General features: G+C 38.8%; 1 protein-coding gene across 4 annotated transcripts; it reads left to right on the forward strand.

The window, feature by feature from the left end:
- Positions 1-674: 674 nt before the first annotated feature.
- On the forward strand, positions 675-25,503 carry cald1b (caldesmon 1b). 4 transcript variants are annotated; one of them, XM_069695215.1, is made up of 17 exons: positions 675-767; positions 9,848-9,951; positions 11,984-12,109; positions 12,979-13,324; positions 13,418-13,450; positions 13,531-14,241; positions 14,645-14,680; positions 14,775-14,842; positions 15,055-15,301; positions 15,529-15,654; positions 17,874-17,917; positions 18,018-18,096; positions 18,598-18,729; positions 18,810-18,953; positions 20,817-20,888; positions 21,564-21,600; positions 23,549-25,503. In XM_069695215.1, the coding sequence occupies exons 2-17, from the start codon at positions 9,878-9,880 to the stop codon at positions 23,563-23,565; spliced, it is 2,292 nt and encodes a 763-aa protein (XP_069551316.1). In that variant the 5' UTR covers positions 675-767; positions 9,848-9,877; the 3' UTR covers positions 23,566-25,503. The 4 variants fall into 4 exon arrangements, 3 of the variants coding, with proteins under 3 accessions (XP_069551316.1, XP_069551315.1, XP_069551317.1); XR_011310778.1 differs by lacking the exons at positions 675-767; positions 23,549-25,503 and adding exons at positions 9,365-9,632; positions 20,027-20,099; XM_069695214.1 differs by lacking the exon at positions 675-767 and adding an exon at positions 9,365-9,632.
- The last annotated feature ends 254 nt before the right edge of the window (positions 25,504-25,757 follow it).

A 25,757-nucleotide genomic window follows, 5' to 3' on the forward strand; every position in this document is an offset into this window, starting at 1 on the left:
AGGCGTCTCGGATGTCACAGTGATTAACAGTCAGCTGTAAATCATCTGATGGAGCAATAGGAACAAATCAGAAAAACAATAATGCTTGTTTGGGAAGTGCCGACATTCCTGCCATTTGGATTCTGGTGGCCTTGAACCCACTGGAAACAAACAACTGAGTCTATTTGGCTACCGCAGATGGGTCCAGAGGAGTGGCTGCTCATTTCTCAACCATTTCTGTCATTTGGCCAAACCAGTGGGGCTGAGCAGGGAGAAACCCTCTAATTGGATGGAAATACTTTTAAATGGACACAGTGATCAACATGATGGGTCTTTTTCCTTTCTATGTGGCAGCAACGATACCTTATATCTTGGTTGATAAGATACTGTAGGGAGCACAGTATTTACATTCATGTACACCTGTTATTTTACTTTGCTGAACAAATCTGCTTTCACACCAGCAGTGGAATGAGTGCAACAGCACTTTACCAGTCAGAACATAGACTCTGATTTATGTGTACTTTTAAAGTGCTTATGCTTATAGGACTAACATCAGATTGATATTATTAAAAGTTTATTAAAAACTATATAAACTGGAGAAATCATTTGCATTATAATACATTCCTAAATTCCAAATGTTGACATGCACACACACCTCAGCTGCGTATGAAGATGACTGAGCTGCAGCTTGAGCAGGCGGAGCTGCTGCACTGCTGTGCTTATAAACCACTGGTCACTCTTTGTCTTCTGATTTCCAGCAGGAACAGTCACTTTGGTGTGCAGGTCTGGTAAGTTTGATGATCAACATGCGTGATGCAGTTTGTTTATGGAGATGAAGAGGGATGCTATGTTGTGTATTTAGAATGACTTATATAGACAAATTAGAGATTTGAGCAGACAATTACAGGCACTAATGACTGCTGGGTTTGTTGAGGCTTCCAAAAATCATTTCATGTCATGACAAAGCAGCCATATGACCTTTTGAAAAGACAGCTGGTTTAGACTGGAGAACAGTATCAAAAAAGCTGATGACATTATATATTAGGCTATATAGATAATTCACTCCTCTACATCTCCTTTGAGGGAAAGAGGATAAAATGTGGATACACCTGTCTCAAAGTAGATTTGTGCATTTGTAAATATGCAAATGGTATAATTTTGACTCAGATATTTCACAGTACATAAAATGTTGCTGGATTTGATTTAATGCAATGAAGGCATTAAATCTGATAAATTTGTTTCAACCAGGGATCAAGGAGTTTATCTGCTCAAGAGATTCATGACAAGTTGAAAATGTATCATATTTCTGCAGAGGTATCTGAAGTTTAAGGTATTGCATCCAAGCTGCACACAAAAATTTGTATTAGGGAGGTGGAACCTGCACAACTATAACAGGGAGTGACAGAGACGAGGTATTTCTGATTCCCCTTTTGTGAATTTATAAGCTGAAACGTGCATTTTGTTGTCGAAGGCATCTGCAAATAAGTGTGTTTAATCTTCAAAAATTATTCTTTTCTCTCTTTCTTGGAGGCTCAGCACTTGCATGTGCTCTGTTCAACACAGGAGTCAAAACTATAATCTCTCTTTAGCTTCTGTTACTCATACATTGAGCAGACATCTGGATGTGGACCCACTGTTGCACTGTGGACATGCCAAGTCAGGCTCTTATTCCTTAGATGGTATTGAAGATAAAGGCTACAACCACATGCTGCTGCAGTTTGTGAGTTTATGACCATAGGCTCATCTCCTCGGGGGCTGGAAATGTGTCCACACTGCCCCTCCTTAATTACTGAAATCAGGATAACTTTATGTCATGGAATTGAAAACAGCTGTGCATGCATGTAGTGTGAAAGTAACACAATTGACTTCAGGCCTTCCATAAAGCTCCAGTATGTGTGCACACATGTGAACAATGTCTCTGAATGACAACACAAAGATTTGTACTCATTGACATGTTTAGCTGTGGATGATTTATGTTCTCTACAAAGAAAAAAGAGCTGCATCCCATTAGAATGATGTGTGGTGCAATCTTCATGGTGCCAGTGACAAGCGAAAGTGGGACATGAGCTGACTTTAAAACAAGGACTTTTTAAACAGTTTGAATTTTAAAAGCAGTCATTAAAAAGAAGTTGTGGGTCAAATTTGCTAAATGAGAAAGTGATACAGGGAGGGAATTCAGCTGCTGATGTTTTTGTCTGAGCACAACTGAGTCTTTGTGTTGTAAAAGTAGTGGGATTTGGCAGAGAGCACGGCTGCCTGCTCTCTGGTTGTACAGGTGGGACACTCTAAATGGGAGAGGAAATGGGTTTCCACATGAGCAAATTAAAGGAGGGGGAGAGGTGAGCAGTAGTGGCTCTGACAGTAATGGAGTCATTCATCAGCAATCAATCTGCCATACAGTGGATGTGGGGAGAAATATCATTCCTTACTTTGCAATCATTTAACCCGTATCGGTAGGATTTGTTTTAAATGTAAAGCTCTTCCTATTCAATGGTTTAAAATGTATTATATTATAAAATCAGTTTCTCACAGCCGCAGCCTTTCTTTTATTCACAGAAACTATGACATTTAGGCTTCCAGTTGTAGTTTTTTGCCTCCCAGCAGCATTATGGAAAGCAGATTCATGTGATCACAATGGAAAGAAATTATTCTTGGTTATCCACTTTGTATAGCAGGAGGTATTTCCTAGAGTAAACCATGCTCTCTGTCCAAGGCTGTGCACTTCGCCAAGCAGGGACACTACAACTAACATTGCCTGTGTACTTCCTTAAAAGGAGGCTGAATACACGAGCTGATGGGATGCGGAAACATGGTGCGCACTTACTGTTGCTCCATCTCTTTCAACTGAGTCCCCAGTTGAGGAGGAAACTGTGGCTGAGCTTTGAATTTGGATTTATTGAGTATATTGTGTCACCAGACGTGTTTCCCCCCCCCCCAATCTTTAAGCATTCAGTTGTTTTACCAGCAAGCAAACAAAGGTTTCTACCTGACAGCTGATTAATGAGTTCTGTGTTTTTGCTGACTAGAATAATGCTGAGCTGTAGAGCAGAGCTGAAGAGCCCTGCAGTGTCCTGTTGAGACCGTTAACCTTGCACAAAGATAATAACAAATTTTACTTTGCTTATCAGCCACAAAACAACACACTTCTCTTTAACAGAATTGTACACAAACATTTTAATGAGCAGCAGAAAAGGTCACCACTACAGCATGTTATGGCTTGTAAACTGTGTGGAATTTGTATCCTGGTCATGGACTTTTTCATATGTGACCATGTTTGGTCATGTGGCGTAAGCAGCTATGGCTCCTTGATTGATTGCAAATGCCTCTCTGGCAACTGTTTATCCATAAGTGTGTTGAAGGACTTTTCTTCATCCTTTAACAAGAACCTTGTTTGATCAAAGGATACAGAGTCAACGGAGGACCTACATATTATGTATGTCACCACCATTACAATTAACTACTAAAATAACTGTAAGCCAAAGGATTTCCAGCATCAGATGAAATGAAACATTCATGTGCAGTATTTCTGCCCTTACTATGCACAAAGGTGCAACTATAGCACAAAGAAACAAAGAGAAACAGCCAGTTTGGTGCTGTTAGAAGGAAACTAAATTTGCTTACTGGGACACTATTTACATAACTATATGTAACCCCTTGCTTGTTAGTCAAACAGTGACTTCAAATCAAACTTCCATGTCTGCTGGCATGTCTCTCTAATGGTCATAAAGAAGTGTAAGCCATGCAGAAAATTTTATTTTCTGTTTTTATTGCTCCCACCAGTTGTACTAGATTGATTACAAAACAGAGAGAGAGACGTACAGCTTCTAATATCCAACTGTGTTCATGTCTGTCCAGAACATTTCCTGATTGAAGATGTGAGGTCTACTGTAACTTGCCAAACCAAATGTTCAACAGCCTCCTTTTGATGTCTGATTAATACATTTTCAGACACTGTATAGACACCATCATCAAGCTGGTAATTACAAAGCCAGACAATATACAAATAGCACATGGTGTGTCCACAAAGTTGGGATGAATAGAGACACAAAGGAGGAACATGCAGTTGATGTAATTATTGGGCATTTAGAGAAAGGCTTTTAACTTTTGTATTGCTTACCAAGCACTAATGTCTTATAGACTTATTATAACCTTCAGTGGGCCACTGCAGGAATTCTCCAGCTAAATCCGATTGGCTGCAGAAACAAAGGACTCAAATGTTGGCTTACTGTGATTTAACTGCTTTTGATGGGCAACATTGGCATTAAATACTTTCAAAAGCCAAATGTTTTTTCAGAACTGTACCCATTAATTAAACTTAATGGGTCATTTGGTTGACTTCACTCAGTATGTTAAAAGCATTATTCATAAATTCATGCTTCCAATATAAGTCTCTGCCAGAATGCGAACTGTATTTGATTTTATACACGTTATAACGTGTATAAATAATATAAATGTGTATAAATAATATAAATATAATATAAACAAAATACTACTTTGTATTCAGTCAAGATATGTCACCGACATGCTTTGCTTGTATTGAACCGTGTGAATTTGTCCTTTACAGAACTTTGCAGAACTTTATAATTGATCCTGAATACCTGGTATTATGTTTGCATGTGAAGTTCTGTTTCTTCTCACTGCCTGGCTCTGAATACTCTCTGCTCATCAGGTTTAATGTGTACCATACTCGTATGCTGGCTCTTTGTGCATACAATGGGCCTATTAAGATTGCAGCATGTTCTGGTAGAAAGAAAAGACACTTTCCCGTAACATAAAATATGCTTCAATGCCAGCATTAATTCATGATCCTGTTTGTGATTCCTGTTGTTCTGGGTTTTGTACCCTCGTGGTTGAAATGCACTTATTGTAAGTCGCTTTGGATAAAAGCGTCAGCTAAATGAAATGTAATGTAATGTAATGATCCATTAACACAGTTCTTGAACATTTTGGGAGGTATGATGACACTCTCATACTCTCATATATCAAGTATAGAGCAGGAACCAGGAGACGATTAGCTTAGGTTGGCATATTGCCAGAGTCTAAAGTTCAAATGCCTACCAACATCTTTAAATGCTCTAATATTCATTACTATTTAACATATAGTTGAAATATTTAGTGATAATTTGTGATTTTACAGGCAGTTGCGTGCTGTTTGCATTTCTTGGCAAATAATAGCAATGCAAAGATTTTTCTACGTCTGTGAGGTTGCAGGCTATTGGCAGAGATGCTACACAAAAGTACACACAAACAGACCTTTCATTTGATTACACACTAAACAAATAAAATACAGTATATTATTTTATTAGGTTTAGAGTTGAAGAGAGGTGTATCTTTAAAGGTACAGTCAGGCTAGCATGTCCTCTTGCATTCAGTCTTTATGCTTAGCGAAATGTAAATGTTTTATTCAGACGTTTGACAGATTGCATATTCAACTGTATTTGGCTCTGCTACATTCCTTGACCATGTCGGACGATTACATAAAGTAACCACCCAGTTGTTTTAACTTGCACTAAAGCCAGTACTGTGTCAATGTCAATGCTGCTTTCCTCACGTGACAGCTGATTTGTTGCAAACATATACTGTATATGAACATATATGAGCAGTGTCTGGTGAGTGTTGACTTGCATGAGAGCAGAGTGACCATGGTGAGGTAGGTAGAGAGAGGGAAAGAGGACCCACAGCAGTGTTTGATCCCATCAGAGTTGGAGCAGGCCACAGAGGAGAGAGCTTGAGACAAATCAGTTACAAATGTATAAATTTGTTCTGGGAACTTGTCATGTGGGGGTGATTTGTTGACTTGATTCCTCCTCATGACAAAAAGCCTGGTTTCCACAAGCTTCTACCCCATGTAATGAATGTGTAAGGATCTTTGAGGGATTGTTTTTGTGTTACAAGTTGTAACAAGTTGTAGGCATTTCTGTCTACATTAAAGTGCCAGTATGATTACGGCTTCTATCAAAGGTGGGCTCAGTCATTGCATTTGGATTATTTCACTGAAGCCGGAATAATTCATGCCAACAATATACCTTCAATCCATACAAGTCATCTATCTGGTGACTGATGGAACAGCTGCCAGGGGAAACTCTCAAGTTAATGTCTGTACTCAGAGTGCCTGTCTTTGTGCATCCACATTTGTGCACAAAGTGTGTAGAGAGGCAATAACACTTGCTGCTAGAGTGGTGAGTTAGAAATGGAGAACTTCCCTGGCCTTGCTGGACTCAAGCCAATCCAAACAGAGCTGGATCACGACTCTGACATACTGTATCTGGGAGCTGTTAGTCTGCAGGTCAGTTAGTCTTTGTCTGCATGGAGTCCACAATGATCCATGCTCCTGCCTCAGAGACACAGACCGGCCTTTGTCACCCCCAGACCTTGCCTGGTCCTGTGTACTATGAGGGAGTGATGGAGAGCAGTTTTGCAAATATTTTTGACAATGAATCAACATTTTGTTTCAACAGCATACACTTTCAATATGTTATTGATGTCACTTTCAGTATCACCTGCCTTGTCCTGTAATGTGCTGAAGGCTGTCATTAGATTTGGACAATGACCATGATGCTTTTAAGTGTTCTTAAATAATAATAACAGTGACAAAATTTTGTCTGTTCTTCCAGATTTTAAGACTATGGTGTGTACATCCTCTAAAAAGGTTTGTCTAAAAGTTATATGGGTTACATTAAATCACTTTCCTGTTTTTCAGAGAACTGAAGTGTAAAAGAGTGTCATCCTTTTCCTGGACATCTCCAAGTTGTCTTGTCACAGATGTAGTGAGTGGTTTAAAAAAAAAAAAAGCCTCTATTTGTAGGCCTTAGTGACTGTATATGGTATTGGCCATTGTAAAAACTAAACTGTGACATGCTTGTGTCCCATTATGATCCACTGCTCACTGATGGTGGGCTCCTCTGTAGATCTGAAGATACAGAAACCAAAATAAAGGCACAGGACTGAAGTGGCCCTCTTTACTATAACCTTATATGACTGTGAATAACAGTCAAGCTATCGGTGCTTGTCAGGCATCCTAAAGATTGTGGCAGCCTTTTCAGTTCAAGCCTAAACTGAAAGATTATCTTTTTGCCTCCACAAATGTCTTTAAACTCCTTTTTAGTATGGAAATCCCTGTTTTAAGTAACAGTCTTACTAAAGGAATGTTTTTTTCCTGAATTACCATGACCCAGCCATTGATTAGGTGCTGCTTTAATTGCTGCAGCAGTTCTCTTAAAAGCAACAGTTTGTTTATGGGGATTTGTTCTATTTCTGTTTCCCCAAACAGAGACAAATCGTTGGATGTCTTTTTTAAGCTTGTGGCTGAATATCAGCTGCAGCTCCAGTGTAGAGAGGTTGGTGACTATATTACATTTTCTGGTTCTGAAACCTAAATTATTTGTTAAGTGTTGATTTTCAAAAGAAGAATGTTCAATATTTGATCCTGATTTGTCCTACAATGTCATTTTTGTATGTCACTAGTGAGGCTGAACAGTGTCTGTATTAGCTAGGTAAGACTGACTTTCTCTTTGATCATCTGTAACTGATTCTACCTTACAATAATGGCTGCAGACACTTGTTAACAGTTGGTGGGTCGAAGACTTAGTGTCTTTGTTAATCTGGAAGATTTTTCATTTAGTTATAAATGAATTTCTGTTAAGCCACTATCTGAACTGAAGTAACACAATAGTGACAACAAACGCCCCACAGTTCAATGACAAGTTTTCCATCCCCCAGCAGTGCTTGTTTGGTCAGAAAGGGTAGGTGCAGCTAACACAACAGGATCGCCCTTCAACTACAAACTGACTGACATCACACACTGATAGGAAATCCCTAAATCTTTGAGGTTGTAACTTTAATGGTGATATTCACAACCTTAAACAGTAATATGAAAATCTCTAACAATGTCGTTTAGTTAGATCATCCAGTTTTCAAGAAGTGAATCTTTACCTTTGAAACAGTAGCTATTCAATAATTAACCAATACTACGCTGAACAAATGATTTAAAAGTGCATTATAGAGAACATTTATTGAACCAAATGTCTGGAAGGTTTTTGGTTTATCTTCCTCCTCTGAGTGGGACATAACTGCTCATCTTTCTGGGATTTCTTCTGCACTCACACTGTAGATTTTGTATCTTTTGGCTGTTGTTACTGCCAGACCTATAGACTTCAGATGGATACAAAGTGTTTGCTGGCAGCTGCTCATTGTGCAGCTGGTGTTTCATGTCAGAAAACCAGTTCATTTGAGAAAGGCTTTTATTGATGCTCAAGGCTAAAGGTGTTAACACAAAGTGTCTCAGTCTTAAGGGATATGAATTAATGATCTTGCTTCAGCCAAAGAAATAGCGATTACATCCAAATACACATTCATCTTTTTCAAAAATATGAATGCTCCACATTATGCATTTAATGTCTTGCTCTGTGTCAGCCAGAAGTTTTAGCAGTTCGTGATTTGGCTTAGTTAGTTAGCCCTGCTGTATTACATAAATGACTCAGCTTTGGGAAATTACCCCCTATACTGCAGGCCAGAATACAGATTTATTATTACTTCATTCGAGGCTTTGGGTTTGGGTCAATTGCTGAAGACTCTGGATTGTCGATTGTATACTTTGGCAACATTATACCATAATTATCATTTTATCCATAATGCCGAAACTCAAACAAATTTTACATGCACACTTCATCATGTCTGTTACCATGGAGTTTCAGTAAAGCTGAGCACTAAACAAGATTAGAGGGAGTTGAGGGGTTCACTGGTTATGATGATGAATGACGGGTGTTTTATGGTGCGATCGTGTCTATCCAGCCTCTACAATTTAAAGAGTGTTGGGAAGCAGTAATTTACTCAGTGGACATAAGTATTCAGGAAACGGGGCAGTAATTCTATATTTAATCTCATTTACAAGACAGACCTGTGTACAAGTAAACTGAAGTAACAACACAGAAGACAAATAAGCACAATTACATCAGAAAATAAATGACAACCAACAGAAATTGCACCCTGCATTTCTACATTATTATTACTTTATTTTATTAACGAATTGGAAGTGAGCAGGGTAAAGGAATTAATAACTTTTCTGATCATGATTATTACTAGTTGTAGTAAAAGAAAATGAAATAACCATTAAGTATTTTTTTGCAGTAGAAAATCTTTTTTGTCTGTCTTTGGTTTTTAACTCAAAATTCATCCAAAGTCATGCCAGGCTAATCACTTCAGTGATTTCTTTTTTCTTTTTAAGTGTGCATTGGTGACCTGACTTTTGCTTTCAGGAGGAGATAAGGGTGGCAGATGACGATTTGAAAGGGTAAATTAATTCCAAAGAATCGAAACCTAAATAAAAATAGACACATTTGACCTTAGATATGATGAAATAGAGTAAAGTTAGCAGGACAAGACAAACTAAGTCTGGAGTCAGAGATCAGCGAGGGAAAAGTAAGACTGAGGGAGAGAGCAGCAGTCAGGCTGAGGAAGAGGAGGGAGGCTGTTGGAGAAGAAGAGGGGAACACAGAGGCAGGCTTTGCCTTTTCTGGTAGTTGAAGTCACCGAGTGAAGAAGCAGGAATTCTTTATGCTGCAGAAGAGCTGAGATATAAACCAGACTGTAGAAGCTGATGTATGACAGGAGAAGAGACACTTCTGCCCATGGACTAAACTTTAGCTACTGCTAAGGTAATGTAAACCAACAGGCTCTGTATTTTTATTTTTTTGTTTCTAATGTCAGCCGTGAAATTACCATAATGATGAAGTGATTTTTTTTATTTTTTATTATTATTTTTTTTTTTTAATTATTATTTTTTTTTTTTGACTGTACACAGACTCAAAAATGATTGTCTCCTGTATTGAATTCAGGACACATGGGCTGATGTTATATTTGTGTCTTTCAGTGATACAGTGAGGAGAATCTATTGGACATCATGGACGATGACTTTGACCGCCGCATGGAGCTGAGGAGGCAGAGGAGAGAGCAGATGCGCCTTGAAGCTGAAAAGTGAGTGAAGATATGTAAACATATTGAGCACATGCATGCACACAAAGACACGGTCATGGACATGCAGACTCGATTACAAAACAGATAAATTGTGTTCAGATAAATACAACAACACTGTTAAAGAGGTGGTGCTAACATGTACAGTAACAGGTTTGAACACAATGGCCTATATCTCAAAATACGATTAACGCAAGGAAAAATGATCAATTGGGGAAAAGTCAAACTGGGATGTCTTTCACAGTTACCCAGATAAACTAAACACCATTAAAAGTAGAAATGCTAGTACAACTTAGTTAGTTACAGGAGCAAATTTATATGTTAACATATAAATATTACAGTTAACTAAAATAAGGATCAAATATTTCATTTGGAATTTTTTTACGGAATACAGAATATCATCCTTTATGCGATTACATAATCATAGCGCAATATATTATTGTCTCCCAGTTCAGAGGTCCAGTGCTGCCATATCAGACGACTTAGCAGAGCCCCAGTGAAACCAGCGTTCCTAACAATTTTCTCACAACCAGTCCTGCCAGCAGTGCCAACCCAGCCTGCCCTGCCTCTCGCTGCCTCTCGCTGCCTCCCAGCTCTCTTCTAAACTCTGCAGACACTGGAATGTTTTGATTGTCATTTTTATTTCAGCACATGATAACCTGCTCTGAAAAGCTTCAGACTCTGACAGTTTGAGTGGAGTATTTAAGTCTCTGTCCTTCAGCAGCTCTCATCATATTTACCTGCTTTTATTATGTTTCACGTTCCTCCAGTTGGTTGTCTGGAAATGTAACTGTAACATTGTGGCTGCACTCTGTTGGCAGGCCTCTTAGCTTTGAGTGGAGTAACATCTAATTTTATTACATCCCCAAGGATTTCTTGGGGTGACCCGTGCAGTCTGGAGGAACGTTCGCCTGCGTATTTATTGGATTTCGGTCTCGTTTGGATCTTTTTTTGTTTTAAAGACAGAGAAGATTCTTGTGGTTCCCATCCACCTCTTCCTCATCTGTAAATCATTGTATTTTGGATTCAGGAAGAGCAGAGGGAAATAATACCCGTGTGTTATCAATGGAGCATTTCAAGCTCTCTCCCTGCCACATAAAGCTTGTAATGCTTGGAAAGTTCCAGCCAGGAATGCTCAGAAATCTCTGACTGTGGATATACTCACAGTTGGCTGACGCTTGTTGACAGGATGTGAGTGAGATGGTGATGATGGTGGGGAAAGACTGATGGAAGAAGATGTTTTGATGAATTTTGTCCTTTTGTGGCATCTCCCACCTCCTTCATGTCTTTTGAGGTCAACTTGAGATGGTATGGCTTATTTGGATAGCTATGAACATGGGCTGGGGTTCCTTAAGTGCTGCCAAGAAGAATTTGACACATCATCATGATATTTCTTTTGCTGAAAATAGTGGGTGTAATTTTGATTTGTGTCAAATTTGTACTGTTTGTCTTACAGTAAGAAGAACACATTTCTTTAGACTATTTAGGCCTTTGTAAATTCACTCTTTAGTTAAACTATTACTATAGCCACAAAAAGGTCATATAAGATGTGATGAGGGGTCACAAGTAGACATACGTTTATACTAAGGGGTCACAAGACAAAACAGTAGGAAGCACTATATCCTATGTGCAACAGGATACTAGTATGAAGGCCCCACCATTCAGATTAACAGGGTGATGAAAGGATTTTCTTGAGAACAAAGTAACTTTAAAATATGTTTCATCTGATGTGTTTTTAAATCTATGATTTATAAGCATTTTATAGTGACATTAAAATCTATTGTTGTGAATGCTAATAGTCTACCAGGCAGGCTGAAATTTACTAGCAAATATGTGACCCCGGTGACTTTTTGTAAACATCAGGGTCAGCATGGAAAACAGCATGGAGTATTATTTCAGTAACAGGCATTAGGCCTAAGTTCTCTTCTTTCTTTTTTTTTTCAAACCTTTAGAGTGAAATAGACCAATCTTTTTTTGATTGTTTTGTAAATATACTGTACTAAGATAGTATACATCCGTATGTGTGGTGTTTCAGGGGGGGTTACACCAACGATGATGATGATGAGGAAGCTCGGGAGCAAAGGAGACGTGCAAGGGAGGAGAGGAAGAAGATGAGAGATTCAGAGGATTCTGGATCCACCGACGTGATCGATACTAACAGGTAAAGTGTAGATGACATCTGGGTGGACTGGAGAGAAGGGAACAAAATCAAGAGGAGGAGAGATTCATGAAACAGTTAAAGAAACAGAAAGCTCCCACCTCCATCAACAGCTGTAGCAGAAAAGGTACAGTGAGCCTAATTGATGTTTGTTGGACAGTAGAGAGATGTTGTCTTGATTGGCTTGAATTGGATTCACAGTGTTTATCGACTGTCCCCTGTTGTCTGTAGGATGCTCAGGACAGAATAAGTTTCTTTCAGCTCCTGTGCTTACTGACTGGTGACTGAAATTAAATGTTTGCTGCATGCCTGCAGTTATACTAGCAATGATAATCTATGAAGCTAGACTACACAAGGCATTCACTTTACTGAAATACAATAGCATTATTCAGTATTGACACACAAAATGTAAGGGGAGCCATGATGGCTCTTTTGAAACAGCAATGGCTTTCATTGCTGGTCATGATGCTCAGCCAACTTGAACAAATATAGAGCATCAACAAAGATGACTCTTTTTTTAATCAAATTTCATCAAATGCAGTTTGGTTTTACTCAATTACTGAGTCCAGAAATTTATTGAGAGATATTTTTGAAAGAAACATCTCCACGATAGCAACAAAGGGTTAGTTTTAAAAGTTTAGTATTGATAATCCCCTCCAGCCTCAACATTTGGAACTGCCTCCGTTGGTTGTGTGGTTCTTTGATTGATATTTTCTCTGGTCAGCCCCAGCAGAAAGACCCGCTCAGAGACATGTGGCTTAAAAACACGTAATCAGACAGAACATTTGAGGATAAAGGGGATGTCACTTTGATTAGACTCCAAATTTCTGGTTCCACCACTTTATAAATGTGAACATTTCATGTTCTTGCAGCGTGACAGAGACCGAGTCCTCCACGGCCACTGAAGGAGCAGACGATGACCAGGTTTTGCTGGAGCGCCTGGCCAAAAGGGAGGAGCGCAGGCAGAAGAGAATGAAGGAGGCCATGGAGAGACAGAAGGAGATTGACCCCACGATTAGCACCAGCAACGGCACAGATGATATGCTGGAAGAGCAGTCTTCAATCAGCAGCAGCACACAGCAGTGTACAGAGGAGGAGGAGGAGGAGGAGGAGGAGGAGGAGGAGGAGGAAAAGGAGAAGTCTGCCCAGGAGGAGGTGGCAGTTACTGATACCAACTCCTGGATGAAGGAGGAAGAAGACAAGAAGGAGGATGAGAAGGTAGATGTGTTTCTATTTCTGTTGGAATGAGAACCTGTACATCCTGGGGACAAATGTTTTTATATTCTGATTTATTTTTTTTACTCTTGACAGGAATCTGAAGAATCGCCATCCACAAGAAATGAGGTCTGGTCTTTTTACTTTGGAGCATTTAAATATATTTGTCTACAAAAATTGACAGAAAGTAATTATAACTTATTTTGAAGGAGGAGACTGAAGAAAAGACTGCAGCCACAGAGGTGGAGGTTGAAAAGACCAGTCTAGGAGAGAAAGATGCTGAAGAGGAGGCTGTTCCTGATGTCAATGATGAGGAAGAAGAGAGGAAGAGGAAAGAAGATGAGGAAAGACAACAGAAAGAAAGGGAGGAAAAGCTGCAGATAGAAGAGGAAGAGAGGCAAAAGAGCGAAATGGAGGAAAAATTCAAGAAGGAGGAAGAAGAGAGGCAGCTAAGGGGGGAGGAGGAAAGGAAGAGGAGTGAAGAAGAGGAAAAACAACAGAAAGAAATGGAAGAGAGGCTCAAAAAGGAGGAAGAAGAAAAACAGAGAAGGGAGGCACAGGAGAGAAAGCAGAAAGAAGAGGAGGAGAAGCAGAAAAAGGAGATGGAGGAGAGACTGAAAAAGGAGGAAGAGGACAAACAGAAAAAGGAGATGGAAGAAAAGAAGAAGAAAGAGGAACAGGAAAAACGCAGGAAGGAAATGGAGGAAAAGAAGAAAAAGGAGGAGGAGGAGGAGAAGCAGAAGAAGAAAGAGCTGGAGGAGAAGAAGAAAGAAGAAGAGGACAGGCGGAAAAGAGAGATAGAAGAAAAGAAGAAAGAGCAGGAGGAGAAGCGGAAAAGGGAGGCTGAAGAGAAGATGAAAAAAGAGGAAGATGATAAACGCAAAAAGAAAGAGATGGAAGAGAAGAAGAAAAAAGACGAGGTATTGATGTGATTCATTTCCTCATTTGCAAAGTAACAGAATACAAACATTTTAATGTGGCACAAGTCCTCAGATTAAATGACACGAGGGGCCACATTTGATTTATCCGGGCTTTCCTCTCGCTTCGCAGACATTTGCTGTTTGATATGGTTTTGTGGTGCGGCTGCAGATCACAGTACCTTCACAGTGTTTTGCACACAGTAAAAGAGGTGGTGGTATCAAGGATGTCACAGTGTGATGTGTCCTCGGTTTACATCTGCTTTAAATTCACTGCCAGGCTTTTGATTCCACAGTGTTTCAAGGATTTTGTGAGGTTTTAAGCTTTGTCTGTTTCCACTGAGCATGCTGATTTTATTACTTCATTAATCTTTTCTGTCTCTGTATCCATCCTTTCTGTTTAAAGGAGGAGAAGCCGAAGAGATTTGGGTTCAAGGAGAAGGTAAAACAAAGCTGATTGTCACTCAGCGCATTTTAGGTGTCGTTTTCTAATATGGATGATATAAATGAAATTTGTTTTCCCTCTTTTATGCAAGAATGAACTGGGCAAACAGAACGGAGCTCTCATTGAGAATAAACTTAAGAAAACAGAAAAGACATCAAGGTAAATCGTGCCAGACTTCTTATCTCTTCACAAAGTTTAAGACCTCAAACATGACCTTCTTTTTCATCTTTGCATGTACTCATACTTTCCAGTATGCAAAATAATCATATAAGAGGCAACTTTGTAAATTCAAATGTATATTCATGTATTGTTAAATTTTTAATGAGTACTCACTCAGTTCAATTCAATTCAATGTAACTGTTTGTGAGCAGAGACAACGCTCCCTCCTCCAAGGCAGATGACGTGGAGCGACAAGAGGCTGAGCGTAAGCTGCAGGACCTGAAGAGGCGACGAAACAATGCGGAAAGCGAGGAATTTGATAAGATGAAGCAGAAGCAGCAGGATGCTGAGGCTGAGCTGGAAGAGCTGAAGAAGAAGAGAGAGGAGAGGAGGAAGGTCCTGGAGGAGGAGGAGAGGCAGAAGAAACAGGAGCAAGAGGACAAAAAAGCCAAAGAGCAGGTCAGGATATACTTTTCATTCAGGACTCAAACTATGAAATATTCCACATTGTGAATCTATTTTTTATTAGAAAATAGAAAATATAAGGATGGATGGAAGCATTATTATGATTTAATTTGATTTGTTTGTACCATTTATCATAGAGGAGAGAGAAAAATTTGCATTAAGAGGAATTGGTTTGTAACCGATTGCAGATGTTTGGCAGTAAATTGGTTTTTTTGTAACAGGAGGAGAGAAAGAGGATGAAGGAGGAGATAGAGAGAAGGAGGGCCGAGGCTGCAGAGAAGAAGAAACAGATGGGAGAAGAATCTACAAAACCTGATTTTACCATCAGTCCCAAAGGCTCCTCTAAGGTGAGTTTTAGAACAGAGGCTCAGACATCGTAGAGTTGCTCGAATAAATAAATAAATATAAAACAATTTTATTACGATTTTAAGAATATTAAAGGCTGTTTAAATACCAAAGTAACATATGTTTTTCATTATCACTGGTATCTATTGTATCTACTCATATCTACTGTTTCTGACAGTGCCACCCCAAAATACTATTAGTTATCAATTATTAAAAGAAGGGGGATTGTCTCCAAAAAGACAAGACACTGCGGGACAGCCACAGCTGGAGGCAATATATTTTCGGGTTGTTCATCTGTACATACATCCCATGCTCGTGAACACAATATCTCACAAATGCCTTTAGGGAAATCTTTAAATTTAGCATAACATTAATTTCGTCCTAAGTCTGAACTGATGAGATGTTAGAGGTCAAAGGTCAAAGTCACTGTGATTTCATAATGTTCCATACATGTGAATGTGATATCAGAAACACCTTGAGGTGCTTTTTCCAAATTTGGTGGAAATGTTTGCTTTAACTTGAGGATGAACTGCTTTTGGTGGCCAAAGGTCAAAGGTCACCATGACCTTCTAAAACAGGTTTGGGGCCAAAACTCAAGACATCATTTCACACAATTTTCTATGAGGATAAACTGCTCAAGTGATGACATTTAATATCCAAGAGGTCAAATATCAGCTTAACTGTGACATCTAAATGTTCTGCATTATTCAACAGCAAAACGGGAGGGGAGATTGTGACCTTAATTTAAATTTTGTAAGATAACAAATAGGTGACACAAATCTTGGTCTCCACATTGAAACTGTGTTAATTGTATAGATTTTCTGTGCTGTCGGGTTGCAGATGTGTGTGAAGCATCCATAGAATTTAAGGGCTTTTCCATAGCCTCATTCATATTGGAAGCATCGTCTATTGCCATGGCTGCAACTTTATTTTCTGTCAGAATCAGATTTATTGGCCAAATGCTTAACTACAGATATTAAGCTATATGTGTATGGATAGACCCGGATGTGAACAGATGTTTTTAAAGTGTATATCAACATTTCAAGAAATGTGCTCACTCACTTTCTTTTTTAAAGTTAAGATGAGATGACATGACTCAAATGTTTGCCAAATATATGTTAAAAATTAAACTACAGTCACCAATCGGTTAGCTTAGCTTAGTTTATCAACTGTAACCAGCCAGCCAGGCCCTGTAGGGAACAAAATCTACCAATGGACACTCAACTGTTAAATCCATGCCAGCACCTCCAAAGCTCCTGTGTCTTTCCTTCATAACACTGTCATTTTCACACCTCAGATTTTGTACAGACAAACATGATATTAAGTGTTAATTAGTGACCTTCAGGGGTGCTGGTAGGTGGATTTTCTTACTTTGGGACTGAGCCACGTCAGCTGTTTTCATTCTTTATCCTAAGCTAAGATAACTAGCAGCTTACTGTAGCTCTCATCAAGAAAGAGAAAACCAGTCTGTCTTTATACTTGATAGTGTCACCAAGGTTGTCATTTACTCACATTAAACACATGTGTTTGTTGTTATCTCTGGTTGTGAGATGTTGCAAGAGAAGCTCTTCTTCTCTTCCCTCTATGGTTGAACATGTTTCCTGATTGCTGTGGTTTGCTTTGCTGTTTCCATTTTAATTTCAGTTTTTAATTTTTCTGATATTAGCTATATATTGTTAGTTGACAAGCATAAAAAAAAATATTTTTTTTTAAAAAGATGTAAGCTGGCGCCTGGACTCAGCTGCTCAAATATGGCCGTACTTGAGCAAGACTATGACGGGGTAATTTTTTTTACTGGAGTATTTTTGGAGGAATGTTGAGAATTGTGTGTGTATGCAGGTCTTTTCAGCTCTGTGCACGTACATGGAAAGTAGAATTAATTGTGAACATGCTGCGTGTGTGTGTGTGTGTGTGTGTGTGTGTGTGTGTGTGTGTGTGTGTGTGTGTGTGTGTGTGTGTGTGTGTGTGTGTGTGTGTGTGTGTGTGTGTGTGTGTGTGTGTGTGTGTGTGTGTGTGTGTGTGTCCTGGCTCTGAGACAGCCAAACTCTCCAGTTCAGTCACTCAGATACCACCAACACAGTGCTCAAGTACAGAGAGATATTCCCAGAGACAGATTGTTCTGCCTCTCAGTGAATGTAACTTAGAAAGAGGCCAGGACAGCTTCACCATGTTGAAATGTATTTGTGCATGTCACCGACTGGCTTCTAACTGCTTCCTACAGATCGGGCAGAAGGCAGAATTCCTGAACAAATCTGCCCAGAAAAGGTGAGCAATAACAGTATTACATAAAATCTGAAGAAAAATAAATGACAGAACCAGTGGTTGATGGCCTTTCTAATGCCCACTATGTTGTTCATTCATACAGCACCACAGCCAGAGTGTCACACACTCCAATTGTCTCCAAGATTGGCAACAGACTGGAACAGTACACTTCTGCCATTCAGGTGAGGTTTAACATTATAAACAGTATTCACTATACTCAACAATAGTAGAAGTATTATTAATATCCTTTATGTTTGTAAAAGTACCAATAGAACAATGGTAAAATGGTCAATTTGAAGTTTAAGTCCTGGTTTGAAATCTTACCAAATTTACAAAACAAACCAAATGTACAACAAACAGCCTTTATTTATATATATATATATATTTTTTTTACATGTTCTCTGATAATATATATTAAACTATAAAGTAGCAAAATGAATTTAGAAGAGAACATTTTCAATATCGGATTCTGAAATGCAGAGTAAAGTATAAAGTATAACAGTGTTATACTAACATGTTAGTATAACATGGAAGTAATCAAGCAAACTACAAACACTTGAAAGTTATATGTAAGTATAGTCTATAACCGAATAAATATGAATTTACTTTCCACCACTTCTCCTCACTCAGTGAGGTGCTGTGTTTTCCCATGTGAAAGTAGTTAAATCCATCCTTTCTTTCAGGGAAACAAAGATGTAAAATCCCCCAAGTCAACGATGGCAGATATTCCTACAGGAGGCACACGCAGCATCAAAAGTATGTGGGAGAAAGGCGACGTCGGCAGCTCCTCTGAAAGTCCAACTCCTGCGAACAAGGTGACAAAGCATGAGAAAGAGAGAGGCAGGTTTTCTGATGTGTGATTGAGTATTTGAGCAGTTTTTTCTTTTCCCTCCAGGATGTGGCTGGTATCAAAGGAGGCGTGACTGGACGTGTCAACAGTTGGATGGCAAAGCCTGCAGAGGCAGAGAAGACAGGAGCACCGGGACCTGCAGCAGCAGCAGCAGCAGCAGCATCACCACCTGCAGCAGCAAAGCCAGCAGTAAGGCCTGATAAATCCTTGTCTTGATCACACACCCACACACTATTGTAAATTAGACACCAGTGTTACTTCAGGAGAGTAATCCCTTGATATTCTGTACACGCTGATATGCTCATTTGCACATCAACAAGCCAGTCTTTTGTTGGCTTTACATCTGAGCTCTGACACTGGACAATGCTGTTGTCTGGAGTCTGCTGACACCACATGGACAGTTAGTTTAACAGCATCCGGAAACACAGCTCTCAAACCTTGTCTCTATTATTTTTTACATAACATCTGAGCCTAAACCTGTGAGAAATCATTGCACAGAAGGACATGATTTCCCTCTGTTGCCAACAACAATCCATCCACAAAGCACTGAGCAGCAGTCATAGATCAGGTGGCTTAATGCCAGCGTGCCTTCCTGCACAACCTCTTCACCCCTCTAAACATCAATCACTTTGGCCTCTCTCTGGTATTTCACCATTATATTACAGTTAATGAACACTGCAGCACTTTTAAACAGCAATCTCTTTATTTGTATCCAACTCACCTAAACTTTATAGTTTAGTCTCACTGTGACTCCATATTTTTGGTGTCCTTCAGGCACGATTAAAAGGTCATGTCTATTCACATTTGTGACATGTAGAGACATAATTATCCTACTTTACACTGCTGATGTAACAACTGGCAACTAAGTGGAAACGGAATGATTAGTTTAATTTAATTATAATCATATCGTACTTATTTGGTCACTTGTAAACTGCTGCTTGGTGGACACTGTGTCCCTTTCTTGAAGTAGGACACCAGCTGTCACCATGTCATCTGGAGACATTACACTACGCACACATGCAGTAGCATTCCTGGATGCCGTCTGACATTGTTTTGCAGCAAGATTTATGAGCGAGATATCTTTAGTGTCAAACGTCTCAGCCAGAGAAGCAGTTGAACCTTGCTCTTACTTTTGCAGTAACACTTCCCCCTGATGGGATGAAGCTGTACAGCAGGCTAGTGCGAGTGTGTAATTCAGTATCACTGAACTCCTGTGTTTTCTTTTGTATGTTTAATTATTTCTGCCTTTCTGTCTCCTTTAGTTTCACTCTTTTCTCAACTATCCTCACTCAAACTTTCCCTGCTGTTCTATGTCTACTCTTCAAACTTGGAAAGGTACCCCTTTTCACACATTTCACCATAACTACCACAAATGATCAGAAGCATAATGATATGTTTGGGGAACATATTTGCATCCTGAGGTGGAAAATAATTAGATACATTTACTCAAGTACTGGTGTTGTACTTTGAGGTACTTTACACTTTTATTTCCATTTCATAATGCTTCATACTCTTATCTGTCTAGATTTCAGAGGGGAATATTGTAGTTTTTAAACGATAGTAGAAAGCAGGTTATAAAAATGCAAGACTTTCGTAAGGATTAAAATAGTAGGACTCAAACCCATGACCAAAAAGTAAAAGTATTTCAGATATTAGCAGTTCCACCAAAAAGACATTTCCCGTCTAAATCTCTTACATTAAGATATTTGAGTAAGTGTTTGAGAACATTTCACGGAGAACAAAAGATTAGAAAGGTTATGACAAATCTTCCTGATAATGTGGACCTTTTCTTCTCCCATCACACTCCATTAATGATAACACAACCTCTCAGATTTATCTGTGTATTTGGAGGTGGCGGGAGAGGAGGCATGTTCATATTTCAAATACATCTTGCTGATACTACTTTTATACTTCTAGTAACATTTTGAATGAAACTTGTACATTTAATGTATTTTTACACTGTTCTGCCATTACTTTGACATAATTAAAACAATGAATATTTATTTAATGGCTGCATATGATTAACAGGGCAGTGGGTCTTATTTGTGACAGGATGTGAAACCAGGTGAACTCGGCACCAAGCGTGGCATGTGGGAAACCAAGAAGGGCTCTGCGCCTGCCAAGGTAACACACACACCTCTGTGAAGGGGGTGATGATCATGTTTTGAAGGATTTATAGTTACATGGTCCTTTTTGTTTGTTTGATTCATTCAGTCTACCTAATAGATGAGTGAAAGAGGTAACTTTGTGTATCTGTGGTGACAACACTCAGCACACTTTCCACAAGGCATGATGTGATTGATTTGTGATGTTATGTCACTTTTCTGATGTGGTTGTTTGTTTCAAACAGATACATTTTTGTCATACAGGAATGTGATCTATATGTTATTACAGGCCTTTCTGGCTGCACTGTGCACATATTTTACAACGTACATGCTAAGATGGTAGTTGCACTGTCGTAAGGGTATTATGGTTGAGTGCATGCATTTATGCATGAATGTTGTGTTTGGTGTGTTTTTGTTTTTATCAGACGTGTTCTAGGAAAGACATAGATAATGTATCTGATATCTGCGGGAACATTGTAGAAAACTGTACGTCCATCTTTCAGAGTATGATCACATCTTCCTGGCATGTTGTATAACATCCAGGATATTAGTAATGCATGAAATCAGAGGTGAAATTAGGCTTTTTAGCCTTTTTTTCTAAGTATTATTTTAAACACCATCCATCTGATTTGATTGGTTTTTCCTTCTTCTTCTCTTTATTTATTCCTTTAATGTCTTTCCTTCTTGTTTACAGGTGGCAGTCGGAGGCAAGAGCAAGTTTGTCACTAATGGTAAGTTTCTGAAGTTACTGTAAACAATGGTTGATTGTACTCAAGTACTGTACTTAAATGCAATTCTGAGGTACTTCAGTCTTTTATTTTACTTTGTACTTTTTACTGCACCACATATATCTGTCAGCAACTCTTACTTCCCAGATCAAGGTTTCACATACAAAACTATGATGTACTCATTACCTTGTTAAGTGGACTGTAAACCGGTATGCAAAATCTAAATGTGGTTGTCCTTCACATCACTGAATCAGTGATAATAATCCATTCAAATAAAACACAATAACACTGAAAGCATCCATTTGGATGCACAATGAGTATTTCATTCTTTTTAAAAAATATATATACATATATATTCTCTCAATATACAAACTCTCATGTAAGTACAGTTAACATGAAGATACAACCAGCTGCTCTTTAGCGTAGCGAGGGAACAGTTGGGGCTGGCTCTGCCAAAAGGTGACAAAATCTGCCTATTAGAACTTAAATCAACATGTTATCTTGTTAATTTAATCTGTGCACAAACCAAGGACCAGGGGTGAAATGCTGAATGATTTCTTGGCTGGTTGGTGCAGTGACTTTCTAAAGTATTAGCCAGCCTGACATCTTCATGGTGATGACCAAACTCCCTGTTTAAACTAAGCAGCTGCTGGCTGTAGCTTTATATTGCGCACACAGACGTAAGTGTGATTTTGATCACCCACTTCTTCATCAAAAATAGCTGAGGAATGAAGTAAAGGGCAAATGACACATTTCCTAAAATATCCAAATAGTCCTTTAAATACATTTTCCAATTATTTTATATAATTCTAATTCTTAAAAGAAGTATCATTATGTTGGGTTTATTATTCCTATTTTTACTCAAGTAAAGAGTCTTAATATTTCTTCCAACACTGTAAATGTGCACATACTAAATGTTAAACCTGGCTTTATCTTTATAAGTCCCAGGGGAAGCAGAGTTTTTATGACGTGTGTCTGCCCTTCAAACCAATTTCTGGCCGAGGGAGGGCTGATTTATAGCCCACCGGGGTTCATAACAACCACAACCAACCAACCTTCCTTTGTACCAGAGTAGCAGCTCACTGTAAATCAAATCTGCTGCTGGAAATTCTTGGGCACGGTCTCAGCTCTGTGGGGTCTATATTTAAAAATCCTCACCATGACCTTGTGTACCAGTATAAAGAAAGTTCCAGACTCCTGGGATGGTTGTTGTGTTTTCGCAATGCACTGTTCACCCTGTGCCACCTGGATCGTCCAATGCCGCGCACAGTCTTTGCGAGCTGTTAGGCATACCAAAGTGCAGCTGCTTGATTTTCAAATTAAATGTGACTGCAGGGGAGGATTACTAACCGTTTAAGCAGCAAGTTGGGCTCGATCACCAGGCTTATTCACTCACTGCCAATGATGAAGACCTTTATGTGTCCATAGACAGATGGGCCAAGTTTAAATATGTGAAAAGACATTTGAACTTGACGGATGTTCCCAAAGTAAACCAGTCTTTACTCTTTGCATTTAAAAGTTACATTTCTTCTGACCTGACGCCCTCAATGTTTGAGCCAGAGTGTGAACAATAGGAATGGAAAAGCGTTTGTCGAGTGTCAACTTCAGCCCCAAATAGCGATCTGTGTTCATAGCATCCAAGCTTCTTCATCAGAAATAGACGGCTGCCCAATGAAGCAAAGGGCAAATGACAAAGTTACAGCTTTCAATCACAAAGAGAAATGTCCTGACTTTGACTGCAGGTTATGTGTCAGTAACAACAGCTCTGGGTCTGGTCTACAGACACACAAACACACATTTTATACAGAATATACATAGAGTTGAATGATTGTAAAAGCTTTGATTGACAGCCCTACGAATAACCTTCTTTAGCACCTAATAAACCCTGATACGTTTTAGCAGTGACATTGCATTGGATGCATTGACTAATAGATCTTTCTCTTTCTATTAGCAGGCGCGAGACCCTAACCACTGACATCGCAGTTAAATCCTGTCTTAGCAGACCAAACACAGGGCTCCGCTACTGTACTGTATGTGCATCCATTCCCCTTCACCACACCTGTAGTTCGCATGAGGTTCACACCAGAATGAGGAAGAGAGGAGGGTCCAGGTGGAGAAACATTAAGAGATTCCAGCATATTCCGTCTTTATCTTTAAAGTGTTAGTAACGTTGCACTGTTGCCTGTTGTAGCTTATTGAGATTCCTCTTCAAAGTTTAAAAGACGGTGATTTGTTTTTATCAACTTGACTCAATTATTGGCACAAAAAAATCCAAACAGATGTCACAGTCAGTGTTTTCAAAAGCAAAGTATCACCTCTTTAATGCTCAATAGAGAACCGATTATTTGGTATCCATCTTTTCAATGTTAGTCATCAATGTTTTCTGTTCATAAAGTTTAAATTGCAGCTTAAGCACATTTCTGGACTCTGTCAGGATACTTAAATGTCCTTTTTTTTTTCAAATCACAATGTCATGTCCAATATTCTTGTGATATATTTGGGCTTTAATATTATTGAGTAAAGTTAGTTAGTACAGTAAACTACCGTCCAGTTGGGTGATCAGCCTGTATATAAGTGATTTGTGTCATAAGTTGTTACTTGTTTCTGCTCTGGTTTAGTAAGTAAAGCTTTTTGTAGTAGTCAGTGTATCCTTTATGATCGCTTAATAGATCAGTTAGAAGCCATTGATAAGAACTTTGAGGCTGCTCATAAAAAAATATTTTTGGCTGGTGTTTATACTTTTGGTACCATGTTTCAAAAATTAATCAATGTGTCCATTGACTTTGTGGTTAATAAATCCTTTACTAATGCATTATAGATCTGTTTATATAGATTAAGGTGACATAATAAAAAAAATTAAAAAACTTGCAGATGGCAGAATTGGATGTTTGGTTCTCCACTTCCAGGCTCAAAACATATCAACATCTATTGGATGGATTGCCACAAACCTTTGTGCTGATATTCATGTTCCCCACCTTATGCTTTGTAATAACTTTGGTGACCCATTGATTTCCATCTTGTGCTATCATGAGGTCCACATTTTAATTTCTTTAAGACTTTGGTTAGTGAGCAAATACTGGCATAAGAAACGATATTCAGCTGTACTTTATTTCTGTTGTTAAATAGAAATGCTCGCATGCAAAGAGGCTAAACCAAATTGGAAAACGTGGTTACCATTAATATATCACCATGTCTATTGTCATAGTGAGCAGCAGAATTGATCTCAAAACACAGTACAGCCTCTCAGAGCGAACATCGCCATTTCATGGACTATTTCCTGTGAGCTTTGCATTGCATCTTGACCAAAGTCGATTTATCAACAACTTAGGAACATTTAACACAGCGAACTGACTGGGCCATTGAGTCCTTAATGACTTGGTAGAACCTGTAACTGCAGAAGTGATGCCATATTAAAGTGGTCAAGAGTCCACCACCTCAGATGAGGAGCTAATATTAGTCGCACAATCTTCCTACTGCAGCCAAAGAATCAGGGTTCGTTACTCTCTTGGCTTGTGTCAGTTACAAATCACATTATTTTGTCATATAAACACCAACAAAGTCTATGAATACTTGTGTATCCAAGGATCTACTGTAACAAATATCCAATGACCAAATGCAATTCTATTTAATATGCACGTAACAGTTGCTTATCTATCATCAGTTTACATACATTAACTTTCAGTTTTCTTTGTATTGCTGCAACAGTAAAGATTTGCAAGACATTTTTTTGCGCACTCTGTTTTATTAAAATCTGTAATTAACCTTAAATATAGTTTACGTTTTCTGTCAGCAGGGCACACGAGTTAAATGCTGCCAAAATGCGACTATTTCAGTATTGTTGTGGTGGATTGCTTTGTTTGAGTTGTTTGAAATTATTATTTGTACTGCTTCAGCAATAAAAAAAAAATTAAAAAAAAAGGTTTTGTTCCAGTTCTGTGGTTTTATTTTATTTTTACCCAGTGAGAGGAATTGTTGTCCTTCCTAACTCCCTGTTCTGTTGAATTATGGCGTGTTGAAACTTGAGTGGTTGGTGAAAGCTTGAATGGATATTAGACATTTTACCAGGGCTGGAATGTACCTGTGTGTGTGTGTGTGTGTGTGTGTGTGTGTGTGTGTGTGTGTGTGTGTGTGTGTGTGTGTGTGTGTGTGTGTGTGTGTGT

The sequence above is a fragment of the Brachyistius frenatus genome, unplaced genomic scaffold (assembly GCF_029030835.1).
Source record: "Brachyistius frenatus isolate BFR_SWC_R1_liver_20210118 unplaced genomic scaffold, ASM2903083v1 Contig_19, whole genome shotgun sequence".
In the NCBI taxonomy this organism is placed as follows: Eukaryota; Metazoa; Chordata; class Actinopteri; family Embiotocidae; genus Brachyistius; species Brachyistius frenatus.

What these genes read in the sequence shown, in the direction of transcription:
- cald1b (XM_069695215.1), top strand. Translation starts at nt 9,878, where the DNA reads ATGGACGATGACTTTGACCGCCGCATGGAGCTGAGGAGGCAGAGGAGA. An exon ending in GTCCCAAAGGCTCCTCTAAG is followed by an intron (nt 15,655 to 17,873) that starts GTGAGTTTTAGA and finishes TGCTTCCTACAG; the next exon opens with ATCGGGCAGAAGGCAGAATT. An exon ending in AACAAATCTGCCCAGAAAAG is followed by an intron (nt 17,918 to 18,017) that starts GTGAGCAATAAC and finishes TCATTCATACAG; the next exon opens with CACCACAGCCAGAGTGTCAC.